Source organism: Spermophilus citellus (assembly GCF_964194105.1).
Source record: "Spermophilus citellus genome assembly, chromosome: 5".
In the NCBI taxonomy this organism is placed as follows: Eukaryota; Metazoa; Chordata; class Mammalia; order Rodentia; family Sciuridae; genus Spermophilus; species Spermophilus citellus.
The window spans coordinates 107759620-107774165 of record NC_138186.1 but is presented as its reverse complement, the minus strand read 5'-3'; the positions used below and the strand labels follow the sequence as shown (position 1 = coordinate 107774165).

General features: G+C 35.2%; 2 protein-coding genes across 5 annotated transcripts in view; both read left to right on the top strand.

Annotated features, from left to right (window-relative positions):
• Positions 1-14546, top strand: part of USP45 (ubiquitin specific peptidase 45) — a 99541-nt gene that overhangs the window by 60728 nt on the left and 24267 nt on the right. For all 4 annotated transcript variants that reach the window (XM_081294251.1, XM_081294252.1, XM_081294250.1 and 1 more), the window contains exons 10-11: positions 11818-11899; positions 13947-14038. In XM_081294251.1, the coding sequence (XP_081150377.1) occupies positions 11818-11899; positions 13947-14038 (174 nt within the window). The remainder of the gene's footprint in view (positions 1-11817; positions 11900-13946; positions 14039-14546) is intronic.
• LOC308649143 (importin subunit alpha-7-like) lies at positions 3053-6185 on the top strand. Its single transcript, XM_081294547.1, has one exon. The coding sequence runs from the start codon at positions 3776-3778 to the stop codon at positions 4709-4711; it is 936 nt and encodes a 311-aa protein (XP_081150673.1). The 5' UTR covers positions 3053-3775; the 3' UTR covers positions 4712-6185.

Here is a 14546-nt window from a genome sequence, read left to right as displayed (position 1 = left end):
AGTCCACTTCTTTAAGTGGCCCCCTTAGTGGATTTCATAGGATTTGAACTTGGAAGAATTGGAAAGAAAATAATAATCTCCTAAATCAGTTTTAATCTCCTTTATCAGTTTATAATAATCTCCTAAATCAGTGGTTTCCTGGGGAATTTTCAATTATTTTGAATATGTTGTGATTTGGGTAAATTGATAGGATAATACTGCATTATGTTTAACCTGTTTTTTTTTGTTTGTTTGTTTTTTTTGTTTTTCTTTTTGGTGAATTGAACCCAGGGGCCTTGTGCATGCAAGGCAAACACTCTACCAACTGAGCTATATCCCCAGCCCTAACCTGTATTTTTTAAAAAATCATTTAAGAGATTTATACTTAGTTAAGTTTGGGGGACATTAGCATAATCTTCCTCAGCTAATATTTGATCATATTTCCCTAGAGCTAAGACATTATGCTGAGGGCCATTACCAAGTAGAAATGACGCATCGAAATTGCCTTGCCAGCGTACCCCATGTTAATTTCGCTGTTGACCTTGCATGTGTGTTTGAGAAAGGTGACCCTGCTCAACGACCAGGGTGGATCCAGGATTAGGGTGTATCCTGCAGTTTGAGGAAGTATAGTATCCCGTCCTTGGGTTTAGGGCGTTCCCAATTTAAGACCTTGGGTTTTAGGGAAGTTTGATGTTGAGGATTATTGCTGCTGGAAATAGGGCGTTCCTGCTACCTGAGCTCCCTTGGAGTTCTCGTGAGATTCAGAGAGCATTTTTGGGAAAAGAGCCTCGTGGAGGAGGTGAATTGGGTGGCAGCAGAACTGGGATTACCCCAGTACCTGTGTGGAGGCCGGTGTGAGTTCGGGAATAAAGATTTGCTGTTTGAATCTACAAAGCTGTGTGGTGGCTCGTGATTCTGTGCCCAGCCAAGACTGCGGCAACATTATACTTTTTTTTTTTTTTTTTTTTTTTTGCACAGTGGTCATGTATCAGTATAAATGGGTTAAAAATTCCTCTTTGCATTGGTTTTCTGTGTTGATATTGCAAATAAAACAATACAATCTATCCCTATCTTTTTTTCAAAATTAAATTATTGTTTGGCCAGTGTGGTGCATTGGGATGCACAGTAACTTAAAAACTTAGACAATGCACCTTGGTTTTGAAAGCTCATTCTTTCTCTAGTTGAGGGCTTTAGACGGTGTGGCAAAATTAGAATGTCAAGTCTGGATGTATTCAGTCTTTTAAGCAAGAACAGTCGTGGTGGTCAGTTACAGTGAGTACTGAGGCAGGAGCTGCATTGTCTGGTCTGGGAACACCACAGCTGTTAATCATGGTGAGGTTGGAGTGTGCCACTGCCATGTGCTTTTGATTAAAGAAAGCCTACAGTGTTATATTTGCCACCAGAATCTTTTAGTAATGATTAGAAACTTTCATATTGTTTCATTAAAGTCTTTTCTTATGACTGTAAAGTTGAGGAATATACTCTTGCTGCACTGAATACAGCACTAAAGGGATAATTTGAGAAGAAATTATATATTTTTTATGTAAATAAAATCACATTTACTAAAATCACTTCTTTTATAGACGTCCTTTAAATATGCAAATTTGTCGTTTGCTTTTTTCCTTATTTGAGCTATCATCAAATTAATATTACATTTTTAATATATTTTCAAAACTATCACTTTAATATGTTGTTGGATAGGATTATTTTAAAGGCAGAGCATCTCAGTTAACTTGTACATTGTTTACAGTTTTGTTTTTGAAAGAAATGTAGATTTGAAAGATGAACTTTGATACTGCTAATTAATTATTGTGCTACAGTTATTAGAAGCTCCCTTACCAAAATCTCTTTCTTTTAACCTAAATAGGTCAAAACCGATGTCAAAAAACAATAAGGGATTGTACTGAGACCTAAACCCATTTACTTTATTCAATTTGATGAATAACTCTTAAAAGTTTAGAACACAAAATAGAAAATTGGGGTTACGATGCAATAAAAAGCCTAATATTTAAAAATAAATAACTTAAACAATTGCACTATTTTTAACTCCTTTTAGAGTAATATCATAACTTTTAGCTTTTTTGTGTGTGAGATTTTGTATTTCAGAATGTCACAAAGGCTAATTAAATCATTGAAAGTCATATGAGTTAGTATAATGTTTAAGTTGTAAAATAAGTTTGAGTCAGAGGTTTTTGTTTTTAGTTGCACTAAAGGCTATTTATAGTTATGTTAAATATTTACAAGTGAACATTGGTATTTATTGTAATTTTTCATTTAAGCCCATCAAACATTTTTCTGATGTGAAATTTATACCATTATAATTTGTTTATTTTAGTTGAATATATTCTTTTTTCAAACTGTAAAAGTTAACTTAGAAAATGTTGTGATTATATTGTTTCAACTTATTGAGTCTGAATTAGAACTTATTTCAATATTTTATATCTTCTGGGAGAATTTTATTATTTTGATTTTCTTAGCTTATATCTCAGGATGGCATATGGTGGTATGAATTGCTTCATGTTTACTTTTACCCTACTTGTAAAGATTTAAGTGCTTCGAATATTGCATTAACTATAGTTAATGAAAATAGTTATAGGATATATAATGTGCTAGCCATGAGCCTTTTGGTTAATGCAATTGGTTTCACAATTAATGGAAATGGAGGCATTAAAGACTTACTATGAAAAAAGTATCATACGCAGAGGAATGTGTGTGTGTGTGTGTGTGTGTGTGTGTGTGTGTGTATGTATATATATATATATATATATATATATATATATATATACTGAAAGTACAATGAGAAACAACCTACCACTGCCACTCCTGTTCACCACCTCTCAGTTAAAAAAAATGGTATTATTAGTACCTTAGAAGCTAACTGTTCCTTTGTAAATACTTTCTCTTTCCGCCTCAGAAGTCAGAAATTATTTCATTGCTTTTTCTCATTGTTTTGAGAGCAACCTGTGTATTCTTAAACAATAGAAATTGTTTAGTTTTCTAAACCAGGTAGCAAGCACAAACCTATTGCCATTATTGACTGACAGCTCCTTAAAGAACATCAATTTGGGTCTGCTGAAGCTACCGCAGCTGCCACCGCCAAGTCTGAGCGAGTGGTGCTGCGATGGAGACCATGGTGAGCCCAGGAAAAGACAATTATCGAATGAAGAGCTATAAGAACAATGCCTTGAACCCCGAGGAAATGAGGCGAAGAAGAGAGGAAGAGGGCATTCAGCTCCGGAAGCAGAAGTGGGAGCAGCAACTTTTTAAACGAAGAAATGTGGAGCTGATTAATGAAGAAGCCGCTATGTTTGATAGTCTCCTCATGGACTCCTATGTGAGCTCTACAACTGGGGAGAGTGTGATCACAAGAGAGATGGTGGAGATGCTCTTTTCTGATGATTCTGACTTGCAATTAGCAACCACATAGAAATTCCGGAAACTGCTCTCCAAAGAGCCTAGTCCACCAATAAATGAAGTTATCAACACTCCAGGAGTAGTTGATCGGTTTGTAGAGTTTCTGAAGAGGAATGAGAATTGTACATTACAGTTTGAAGCTGCCTGGGCTCTAACAAACATTGCCTCTGGAACCTCTCAGCAGACCAAAATTGTCATTGAAGCAGGGGCTGTTCCCATTTTTATAGAGCTGCTTAACTCGGACTTTGAGGATGTACAGGAACAGGCAGTCTGGGCCCTAGGAAACATAGCTGGAGATAGTTCCATTTGCCGAGATTACGTCTTGAACTGTTCCATCCTTAATCCTTTGTTAACACTCCTCACCAAGTCCACACGTCTGACAATGACACGGAATGCAGTCTGGGCCCTGTCAAATCTCTGCCGAGGGAAGAATCCACCCCCAGAGTTCGCAAAGGTCTCTCCTTGTTTGCCTGTACTATCTCGCCTACTCTTCAGCAGTGACTCAGACTTACTGGCAGATGCTTGCAGGGCCCTCTCTTACCTGTCTGATGGCCCCAATGAGAAGATCCAAGCAGTCATAGACTCTGGAGTCTGCCGGAGATTGGTAGAGCTTTTGATGCACAACGATAACAAAGTGGCTTCTCCTGCCCTGAGAGCTGTGGGTAACATTGTCACTGGGGATGACATCCAGACCCAGGTCATTCTTAACTGTTCAGCCCTCCCTTGCCTCCTCCATTTGCTGAGCAGCTCCAAGGAGTCAATCCGGAAGGAAGCTTGCTGGACCATTTCAAATATCACTGCTGGCAATAGGGCTCAAATACAGGCTGTCATAGATGCAAACATCTTCCCTGTGTTGATTGAAATCCTTCAGAAAGCAGAATTTCGTACAAGGAAAGAAGCAGCCTGGGCCATCACCAATGCCACATCAGGAGGAACCCCTGAGCAGATCAGGTACCTGGTGTCACTGGGCTGTATCAAACCGCTGTGTGACTTGCTGACTGTGATGGATTCAAAGATTGTGCAAGTGGCCCTCAATGGACTAGAGAACATTCTTCGGCTTGGAGAGCAAGAGGGCAAGCGCAGTGGCTCAGGGGTCAATCCCTACTGTGGCCTCATTGAGGAAGCCTATGGCTTGGATAAAATTGAGTTTCTCCAGAGCCATGAGAACCAGGAGATCTACCAGAAGGCCTTCGATCTTATTGAGCACTACTTTGGTGTAGAAGATGATGATAGCAGCCTGGCTCCCCAAGTGGATGAAACGCAACAGCAGTTCATCTTCCAGCAGTCTGAGGCCCCCATGGAGGGCTTCCAGCTATAATGTCTGCCTCCAGGGAGGGGAGGGAATGGGAAGCACCACCAACCAGCAGAGGAGCAGCCCTCTGGTGGGCGGGAAAATGGCCCCCCCACCATCAGCCACCACACACCTGCTGCCCTGGAGACTGTGCTCTTGACCTGCTCCGCCCCCTTCCCTGGAGGGAGCACCCTCTGGACTGACAGAACCATCTGAGGCTCACATTTGGGTTTTGTGACAAGAAGGGGACGTGTTGGGTTTTTCTTCCTTACACTATATTTTGGCTGCACACATGTCTTTAACCCATGAGCCCAGGGGTAGACAAAGGAGGACTGAGGTAATCATTTTGCACCTTTTTTTTTTTTCATTTTATCTTAGCGGTGACTTCCTTCCTTTTATCTTCCTTCATCTTTCCCAGTCCTCTGCCCTTATCTGTGTAATTCTTATCTTGGGTACTTGAGCAGATGGAATATTCCAGAGGTGGGAGGTGGGAGGGGAAGGGAGAAATCCAAAACAAAGTGTTCTTGCTCTGACAGAATATTAATCTTATATGCTTGGATTGAGTTATTTAATTTTTTTTCTTTTGCACATTTTTCTTGTATTAAGGTTGCTCTTCCTAAGACCATGAGTTCCTGATTTTAGGAATCCCAGCTGCCAGCATTGTCTGGGACTAGAGGCTGATGGGGAGGCCATCATGAGATATAGAACCCTCTCTCCTCTGAACATTTGCCCAGACCTCTTTAATTTGGGAGACCCCCTCACTCCCCTGGGGCAAGTACACCATGGGAGTAGAGGGAAGGAACACAGGCCTTCAGGCAGGGCTTCTCCTGTGTAGCTACTGACCCCCATGTTTCCTACCCACCTTCTGAATGGTGCAACCCAACTTCATTTGTTTACTTGAAAATTCCCCTCAGAGTTGAGTGAACCTCTGAGGTGACTGTATTTTCTTCTAAGCTCAAGACAGGGGGCTGTGGTCCTTCCTTTCTCCTGAGGAGAAAGTCCTTGCTCTGGTGACCCATAAAGTTGCAGAGGAGATTGGAGTGAGAGTGTCATGTATTGGGATAGTCAGGGATCCCTGCCCTTAGCCTTTTTTCTTCCTCTTCCATAGTTGGATCATGTATATTTTACTTCCAAAGGAGAGAATGTTAAAATGTTCTGTATTTTTTTATATTCTATATAATTAGGTAGGTCAATCTTAATTGGTCTTAGGAGGAACTGTCTGTAACTTCTGTGAGTAGGAATATACTGTAAGATACACCAAAAAAAAGAAATGTCAAGGCTCTCCCACGTAGAAGGTCTGAACTTGGTCCTTTTCCCCTCTGGTTATAGTCTGGGCCACCAGCTGGGACCAGCCCTCAGTTCTAGAACCTTTATAAAGCAGGTCAGTATGGTTTGATTGTCCCAGTACCTAAAGAGAGCAAAGACAGCCTCAAGGCTGGTGAAATCTACCATCAGGAAATCCAGAAAGTAGGCTTACCTTTTCAAAATCAATAAAGGCTGTTGTCCACAAAAAAAAAAAAAAAAAAAAAAAAAAAAAAAAAAGAACATCAATTTGAGAATGTCTCTGGAACATATCTGGCTTTGACTTTCCAAGGTTTATAAGTGCTCCTTATGGAAGTCAGTAGGCATAGATCATCAAAGTGTTTTTAACCATGTTTGTTAAAATCAAAATATCTGGTAGAGGTGTAAGAGAGAGCAGTACTAACTCTGTTCCTGAAGGGCTAGAGGCTGGCTACTCTGTGTTTCTCCTGAGTTAATCATGGCCTACTCCATTGCTCTTAAGAGTAGGTCAGAGCAAAACATTTTTGATAGGGTAATGTGTGTCCCGTCCCTTGCTAATCAAGGCAGCAGAGCATGGAAGGGAGAATAAGAACATGAGCAGTTTACTCTTGATGTATTCTATTCTCCAGTTAAAAGCAATGACAGGAGTCATTGGTAACTTTGCTCCTGTGGATTTCCTTTGCCTTTCCTATGTGTTGGTGCAGTTGTTGCTTGTATCCTATGTGGTTGTCTTTCTTGGTTTATGTAGTTTCTTTCCCTCTCCTTATTTCTCAAAAGGTGGCATATACTAGATATGGGTTAAGCATCCCTAATCCAAAATTTGAAACACTTCTTATTCCAGACATTTCAAATTAGAAATATTCAACATGTATACACCTTTCTCCTTGCTTTTGTCTTTTTTCACTTAACACATTATAGTGATCTTTCCATATCAGAAGATAGGAAGTTTCTTTATTTAGTTTTTAGCTTAACACATTTAACCAGTCCTTTATTGATAGATATATGCACTTATAATTTTGATATTCTCAACTTGTCCTCTATAGATAAAGACTATACAATTTCCATTTCTGACGGTAATGTATCATTTAAGAGATTGTTTCTGCACAGCCTTACCAAAAGATTATTCTCAAACTTTTGAAGTTTTGGCAGTCTGATAGATGAATAAATGGTATCTCTGGGTAGTTTTAGCATGCATTCTTTTCATATTTTTCCCCCCTCCCAGTTTTTGCTGATTTCTAAGAGCTTTTTATGTCTAGGGAGAGAATGTGTTTCCAAGTTGGTCATTTTTGTTTTGATTTTGCTTATAAAATGGTAGGCTTTTCTAAGTTTAATTTTTTTTTATAATTTTAAATTTTAAAATTCTCTTTGTGGCTTCTGAATATTGAAGTAGTTAAAAAGGTTATTTCCACTCAAAGTTACAAAGGTATGTCACTGTCTTTTATATTTTTATGGTTCATTTTTAGATTTAAACCTTTTAAAAAATTTTATTTGTTCTTTTTAGTTACATATGACATATCATACAGACATGGAGTATGACTTCCCATTTTTGTGGTTGTACATGATGAGTTACACTGGTGTGTATTCACATGAACATAGAAAAATTATGTGGGTTCATTCTACAGTCTTTCCCTCTTCCCTTCCCCTCACTCCCCCCTGTCCAATCTGGTAAACCTCCACTCCTCCTGTTGCTGCCCTCCCCCCATTGTGAATCAGCATCTGCCTATCAGAACATTCAGCTTTTGTTTTTTTTGGGATTGGCTTATTTCAGTTATCATGATAGTTCCCAGTTCCATCCATTTACCAGCAAATGCCATAATTTCATTCTTCTTTATGGTTGAGTAATATTCCATTTGTGGATATGTTCCACATTTTCTTTATCCATTCACCTGTTGAAGGGCACCTAAGTTGTTTTCTTAGCTTAGCTATTGATGTGGCCACTTCACTATAATAGGATGATTTTAAGTCCTTTGAGTATATGCTGAGGAGTGGGCTAACAGGGTCAAATAGTGGTTGCATTCCAAGTTTTCTGAGGAATCTCCATACTGTTTAGATTTAAACCTTTGACCTGTTTAAAATATATCCTGTTCTGTGGGTATTTCCTTTGTTCTTATAGCTATCCTACAAATATCTGAATTCTGTAATATATACTTTTCATATACTCTAATTATACCAAATTTTCACACATATATTTGGGGCTTTTTATGAAATTCCCTTTGGTTCTTTTTGTCTGAATGCTAATTACTAAGGATTTAATGCATTTTAATAAATCTAGTAGGAAAAGAAAGGGTTGGAGAATCTCATGAAAATAGAAGGGAAATCAGTAGAGAAGAGAAAGAGAACATGGGAGAGATGGAAGGAGGGAAAAGGACAACACTGGGGAATGATATTGGCCAAATTATATTGTGTGCATGTACTATTATATAACAGTCCCACCATTATGTACAACTACAGTGTGCCAATAAAATCTGGAAAAAAGTAAATCTAGTAGGCCCATCTTCCTTCACTGTACTCCCTCTCTACTAGAGTTTTCATTACAGTTCTGTTTATTTTCCATATTTGGTTTAGAATCAATTTTGCTTTTACCTTTCCCCCTTAAAGAGAAAGAAAGAGAAAGAGAAAAAGAAAGAAAGAACAAACTGTTGGTGTTTTTACTGGAAATATGTGGATGGATAAATTTGGTGGATAGATTGGTATGTTTTGAATGTTTATAATGCTGTATGACCTATCCAAGAACATGGTATTTCTTTCCATTTAATCAAGTTTTCTTTTATGTTTGTGAGTAATGTTTTATCTTTTTATTGCTATTATAAATTGAGTATTTTCTTCCATATTTTCTGGTTTTTTTTTGTCTGTCTACATGAAGGCTATTGACTTCATATAACCCACTATTAAATTTTTTTCTTATTTTAGTAGTTTTCATGTCAATAGGTTCTTTAAGCTTTTTCAGACAGATAGCTATGCTATGAAAACAATTTTATTTCATTTATCGTTTTTATACTTCTAAGATGTGTTTTCTATCCAACCGTATCAACTAAATCTCTTACAATAGTAGATTCTAGTGAATAAAAGATATCAAATGATTTGATCTTATAATTTTTTGTTTCTTAAATCTATTAATATAATGGCTTATATATATATTTTTTAAAACGGGGGGGGGAGAGAGAGAGAGAGTTTTAATATTTATTTTTTTTTGTTTTTGGCAGACACAACATCTTTGTATGTGGTCCTGAGAATCGAACCCGGGCCACACTTGAGCCACATCCCCAGCCCAATGATGGCTTATATTAATAGATTTCCGGGACTGGGGTTGTAGCTCAGTGTCTGAGCACTTGCCTAGCATGCATGAGGCACTGGGTTTGATCCTCAGCACCACATAAAACTAAATAAATAAAATAAAGGTATTTGTTCACCTGCAACTAAAAAAAAAAATTTTTTTTTAATTAGATTTCCTGCATTCTTACTCTGGGTTATAATGTATTTTTGTTTTTTTAATGTGCTACTGTTTTTATTCTGTTGCTGACATTTTTAGAATTTTCCCATGAGTGGTACTGGTCTGTGTTGTATGCAGTTTGTGTGATTTGTTTCTTTATTTTACCTGTATTAAGCTTTATGGAAATAATTTGGAAGTTTCCATTTTTCTGTGCCCTGAAACATAGGTTTGATGGTGCTACTCTGTGAAATTACTAGGGCCTATGGCTTTTTATAAGTTCTATTTAACAATGTTCTTTTTTTTTTTCCTCCCCATGATAGTTGAAAGATTTTCTGTCTCTCCTGAGGTTAATTTTAATAATGTTATTTTCTTGGAAAATTATCTATGGTATTTGTTTTTAAGTTTTCAAATGTAATTACCTGGATATTGAACAAAGTAGTCCCTTATAGTTATTGAAATTTTCCTGAACTTATAAGTGGGTTGTCTTTTTTCTTAGGCATGATATTATTCCTTTCACTATACTTTAAGATTATCTAGTGGGTTTATTTATCTTCTACCCAGAGAATTAACTTTTGATTCTTTTCTTAATTTTTTTCTATTTTTAGTTGCTATTTTTGTTTTCATTAAAACTCTTTCCTGGGGGTTGGGGTGGTGGCTCAGTGGTAGAGCACTTGCCTAACATGTGTGAGGCACTGGGTTCCATTCTCAGTACCACATATAAACCAATAAAAATAAAGTTCTATCAACAACTAAAAAAAACTCTTTCCTCCTACTTTTATTTATTTTAGGTGCCCTTTTTCTAAATCTATAAGTTTATTGCTTCAACTATTTATTTTTTTTAACTTATTTAAATATTTAAGGTTGTAAAACTTCTTTTGAACAATGGATATGTGTTGGATTCTAATATGTAGTGTTTTTATTCTGTAGGAAATCTGCAGTTTGAGTTTAGTTTCTTTTTGACATATTTTTTAACAACAGAATTATTTATCATTTTCACACTGTGAAGTCCAGTTCAGAGAGTGGTTTTATATGTCCAAACCTGTGATCAAGATAGAAAATATATTTTGAAAGATAATCAATAAGCTTTGCTTTCATCCCACTGTCAGAATGTGAATTACAGAAGAAATTCATCCTACTAATTAGGGGCACAGCTAATGTGGAAAGTAATCATTTATTAAGTTAAATAAGTTTATATTCTTGGAATGTGTAGTTTATTTCATTCTGAAAGTTTTCTGTGAGATTGGATTTTCCCTAAAGCATAAGGTGTAGAAATACAAACTTCATTATTTACTAAGAAATTCTGATAGTATGATCTCTACTGACAACTAAGTTCAAATAGAATCATAATTAGGATTTGAGGTATTCTTCTTTCTATGGATATTGATATTCTGGACTTGAGGCATGTATATGTGTTTGTATGTGCATGTACATGCCTATTTATTCTATATGGAGATCATAGTGACCAACTTGGTAGCTATATTAAGGTTTTCTTCATAGACGGGAAATTCCAGATGGTCTCTTTGTTATTTTTATTTTATTTTTTTCTGTTCTGATTAAGGAAAGTCATTTTAGAGAGAGAGAGGGGGAGAAAGAAAGGAGGAGAGAGAATAAACTTACTCTAAGCTGATAAGAAAAATAGGCTGCTTGCTTTATTATTTATGATTTATTTTTTAATGATTTTTTGTGCCTGTTTTATTTCAGCCTCCTAATGGAAAATCTTTTTATTTTCATTTTTTAATTCTAATTAGTTATACATGACAGTAGAAAGGATTTTGACACATCATAAATGGAGTATGACTTATCATTCTTCTGGTTGTGTGTGATATAGAATCATACTGGTTGTGTAGTCATATTGCATATAGGGTAATAATGTCCAATTCATTCTACTATCCTTCCTACTTCCATACTTCCTCCCCTCCCTTCACTCACCTCTGCCTAATCTAAAGTACCTCTTGTTTTTCCCTAGCCACCCACCTCCCTTATTGTGTGTTAGCATCTGCATATCTGAGAAAACATTCAGCATTTGTGTTTTTTTGGGGGGATTTGCTTATTTTGTTTAGCATGATATTCTCCACCTTTATCCATTTACTGGCAAATGCCATAAATTTATTCTTCTTTAAAGCCAAGTATTATTCCATTCTGCTTGCTTTTTTAAACTGATAGAAATACTTTAAGCTCAAGAGAAAAATCTAAACATAGGAATTTTGACTCTATTAAGAATTTGCCACTAGAGAGTTACTCAAGTGTTCATGGAATTTTAGAAAAGGACAAAATAATATATTTTATCTTTAAAAAAATTCAGATATTTTATTTTCAGACTAAGGAACTGAGATCCACAGTGTACCCTGCTATTTGAAAGTCAAAGAGAATGAGCTCTGAGTTAATTATTACTAGATAAGATTCTGTTAACTTTATTTTACAGAGAATACAAGCAAGCATTCTAAAAGCATTTAACAACCCAACTACTAAAACTGCTGATGAAGAAACTAGAAAAAAAGTCAAAGGTATGTTGACTTTTAAAGTTAAAACTTTTTTCTACAATATTAAGATTAGTCTGGGGAAAAAGAATAGAGCATTGTATGAACTAATTTTCTAACATTGAGACCTTAAAAGGAGGGTGTACTTACACCAGTGGTGGCAAGATGCTATAATGGGACGTAGAAAATTTTAGAATGTATCCTGTGAGTTTCTTAAAACTAAAAGCAAACAAACTAATTCCACTTATACAGATTGTCACTGATGACCTATGTTAGGCCTTCTGAGACTTGAAAATATGTGGAAAGCAGCATCTTCTTGGAAGTTCACATTTATCATATTGTGTCATTTTGGTGTTTAGATAAATATATTTACAGGTATTATCTAAATTTATCTAGATAAAATGATTAACTGTTCCAAAAACTTGTAAAGAAATAATTTGTTGAGAGTACTAACAAGTCAAACATAAGTACAATTTGCCTATTCTTAGTGTTTGTTCTTCATCAGTCAAAATATGGGGCAAAATCAATGACTCTAATCAAAGCTCCTAGCTTATAAATATTTCAGTGTGATTATATCCTGTGATATTAACAATTTACCCAGTCCTAAGTGTATGTAATCTACCTTGTGATATTAACTAATGTTAGTATAAAGTAGTTGGCTATTTTTAAAAATCATTTAAAGTATTTTGTTTTATTTATTTCCTCTTTTTAAAACTTCTTTTGTAATTTTATAATGTTCATGCTATATGTCTATAATTTATAAACAAATATACATAAATTGTTGTACCATCTAAGACTCATTAATTAAACATTTGAGATTTTGTTTCCTAAGCATGCTCCTTGTTCTTTTGTGTTGAGATAGTGCCATCTAGTGTATTGTTTAGTATGTAGCTCAGTTTCTTCCCATTTTTGTTTTTTGTATTTTTAACTCCTTGTACAATTTTTCTTAATGAAATATCTTAATTTATCATAGTATTTCTAAAGTTATTATAATTAATGTTTATTGATATATGTTAAATACAAATCTCTGTTATTCAGTGCTTCAGATAATGTTTTAAATGATTATAAATACTGTTTGTATGAAACCTGGTAGAGGTCCAAAAAGGATAGAAGATAAGTTTGAAAGAGGGGTGAATAGAATTATTAATATGCTTTCTCCCTCATGGTTTACTAAGGAAATTTTAAAATTTTTGTTGAAGTAGAATAATATAATGTAGTCTCTTGTACCTATCATCCAGCTTTACACTCATGGCTTATTATGTTTACTTTAGTAGTAGTAGTATTTTTTCCAGTAGTGGGATTGAATCCAGGGCCCCATACATGCTAGACAAAGCACCATACCATTCCTCTGAATCCCCAACCCTTTTTTATTTTTTGAGACAGGGTCTTGCTAAGTAGTCTGTTTTTGCCTTGAACTTGTGATATTCTAGCCTCAGCCTGAGGATTACAGGAATGTGCTACCATGCCTGACTCTACTTTTTTGTTTAATTTATTTTTCCAACTCCAGATTATTTTAAAGCAAATCACAGGCATAGTTTCCTTTGATTTATAAATATTTCCTGAGCAAACTAATTTTAATTAAAAAAATACTATGAGCATGTGTGTGTATGTGTGTTTAGGTGAATTGTAAGATGCCCATGTTAATTCCTTCTTCTATGCTATGTTTACTTATTTTTACCACATTTTTTTTTATAACTATAACCTTGGCACCTGCAGCCTGAAAGCATAATCTTCCCTATTCTTCTGTGTGCTACTAGGTTAGACACAGAGGCTTTCCAAGGTTTAATGGGAGCAGCTGAGGTGTGGAATAGTGGTATTGCTCTATTTAGTTTTCTATTATGTTTTAGAAAATCTTTATTTCTTAGAGACTCTGGTAGCTGATGGTTGTATTTCCCTTACCCAAAAAAAAAAAAAAAAGTGAAGGAGACATTGTATCATTATATAGTAAAATATATTATTAAATATAATAAAGGAAATCTGCCTTATTTGGATTACTTTTGAATAACAGACAATAGCATGAAACATTATTGGATGGTTGCTATGTTTTTAGTGTTAAAAAGTATGATTTTTACAGCATATGGAAAAGAAGGTGTGAAAATGAACTTCATAGATCGGATCTTTATTGGTGAATTAACTAGCACAGTCATGTGTGAAGAATGTGCAAATGTAGGTACTTTGAAATTCACTTCTTGGAATACATTACAGTCACATCATTTTTATTATGTTTTCTTTTACATATATTAATGAGCAGTCATTTTTAAAATTCACAATAAGTGACTACATGACTTAATCTTTAAAAACATTTTAATAATATACCCTATACTCCTAGAAAGTAAACATAATTTAAAATTATTTTTCAAGTAAATGTTTTATGTGTATGATTTTATTTTTCTTCTTGACACATCCATGAGGTGCTTTTGGTCTATCTTAATTTGCTAAAATACATTAGCTACTTCTGTGAAGGGCAACTATGTTACATTGTAATAGACATAATCGTAACATAATTTAGGGTGATTCTATAACACTTAATTTCAATTTTATACCTATAAGACTAACATTTTTTGTTTTTGTCTTGGCTCATCTTTGAATTCAGTAATACTTTTTATTTTAAATTTCATCTTTAACAACTTAAAGCATGTATAAATTGTTAGAGATTTTCAGTCGCTTCATAGGA

Bases quoted from the DNA above. Each gene is read 5' to 3' on its own strand.
- LOC308649143 (XM_081294547.1), top strand. From the start codon at position 3,776: ATGACACGGAATGCAGTCTGGGCCCTGTCAAATCTCTGCCGAGGGAAG.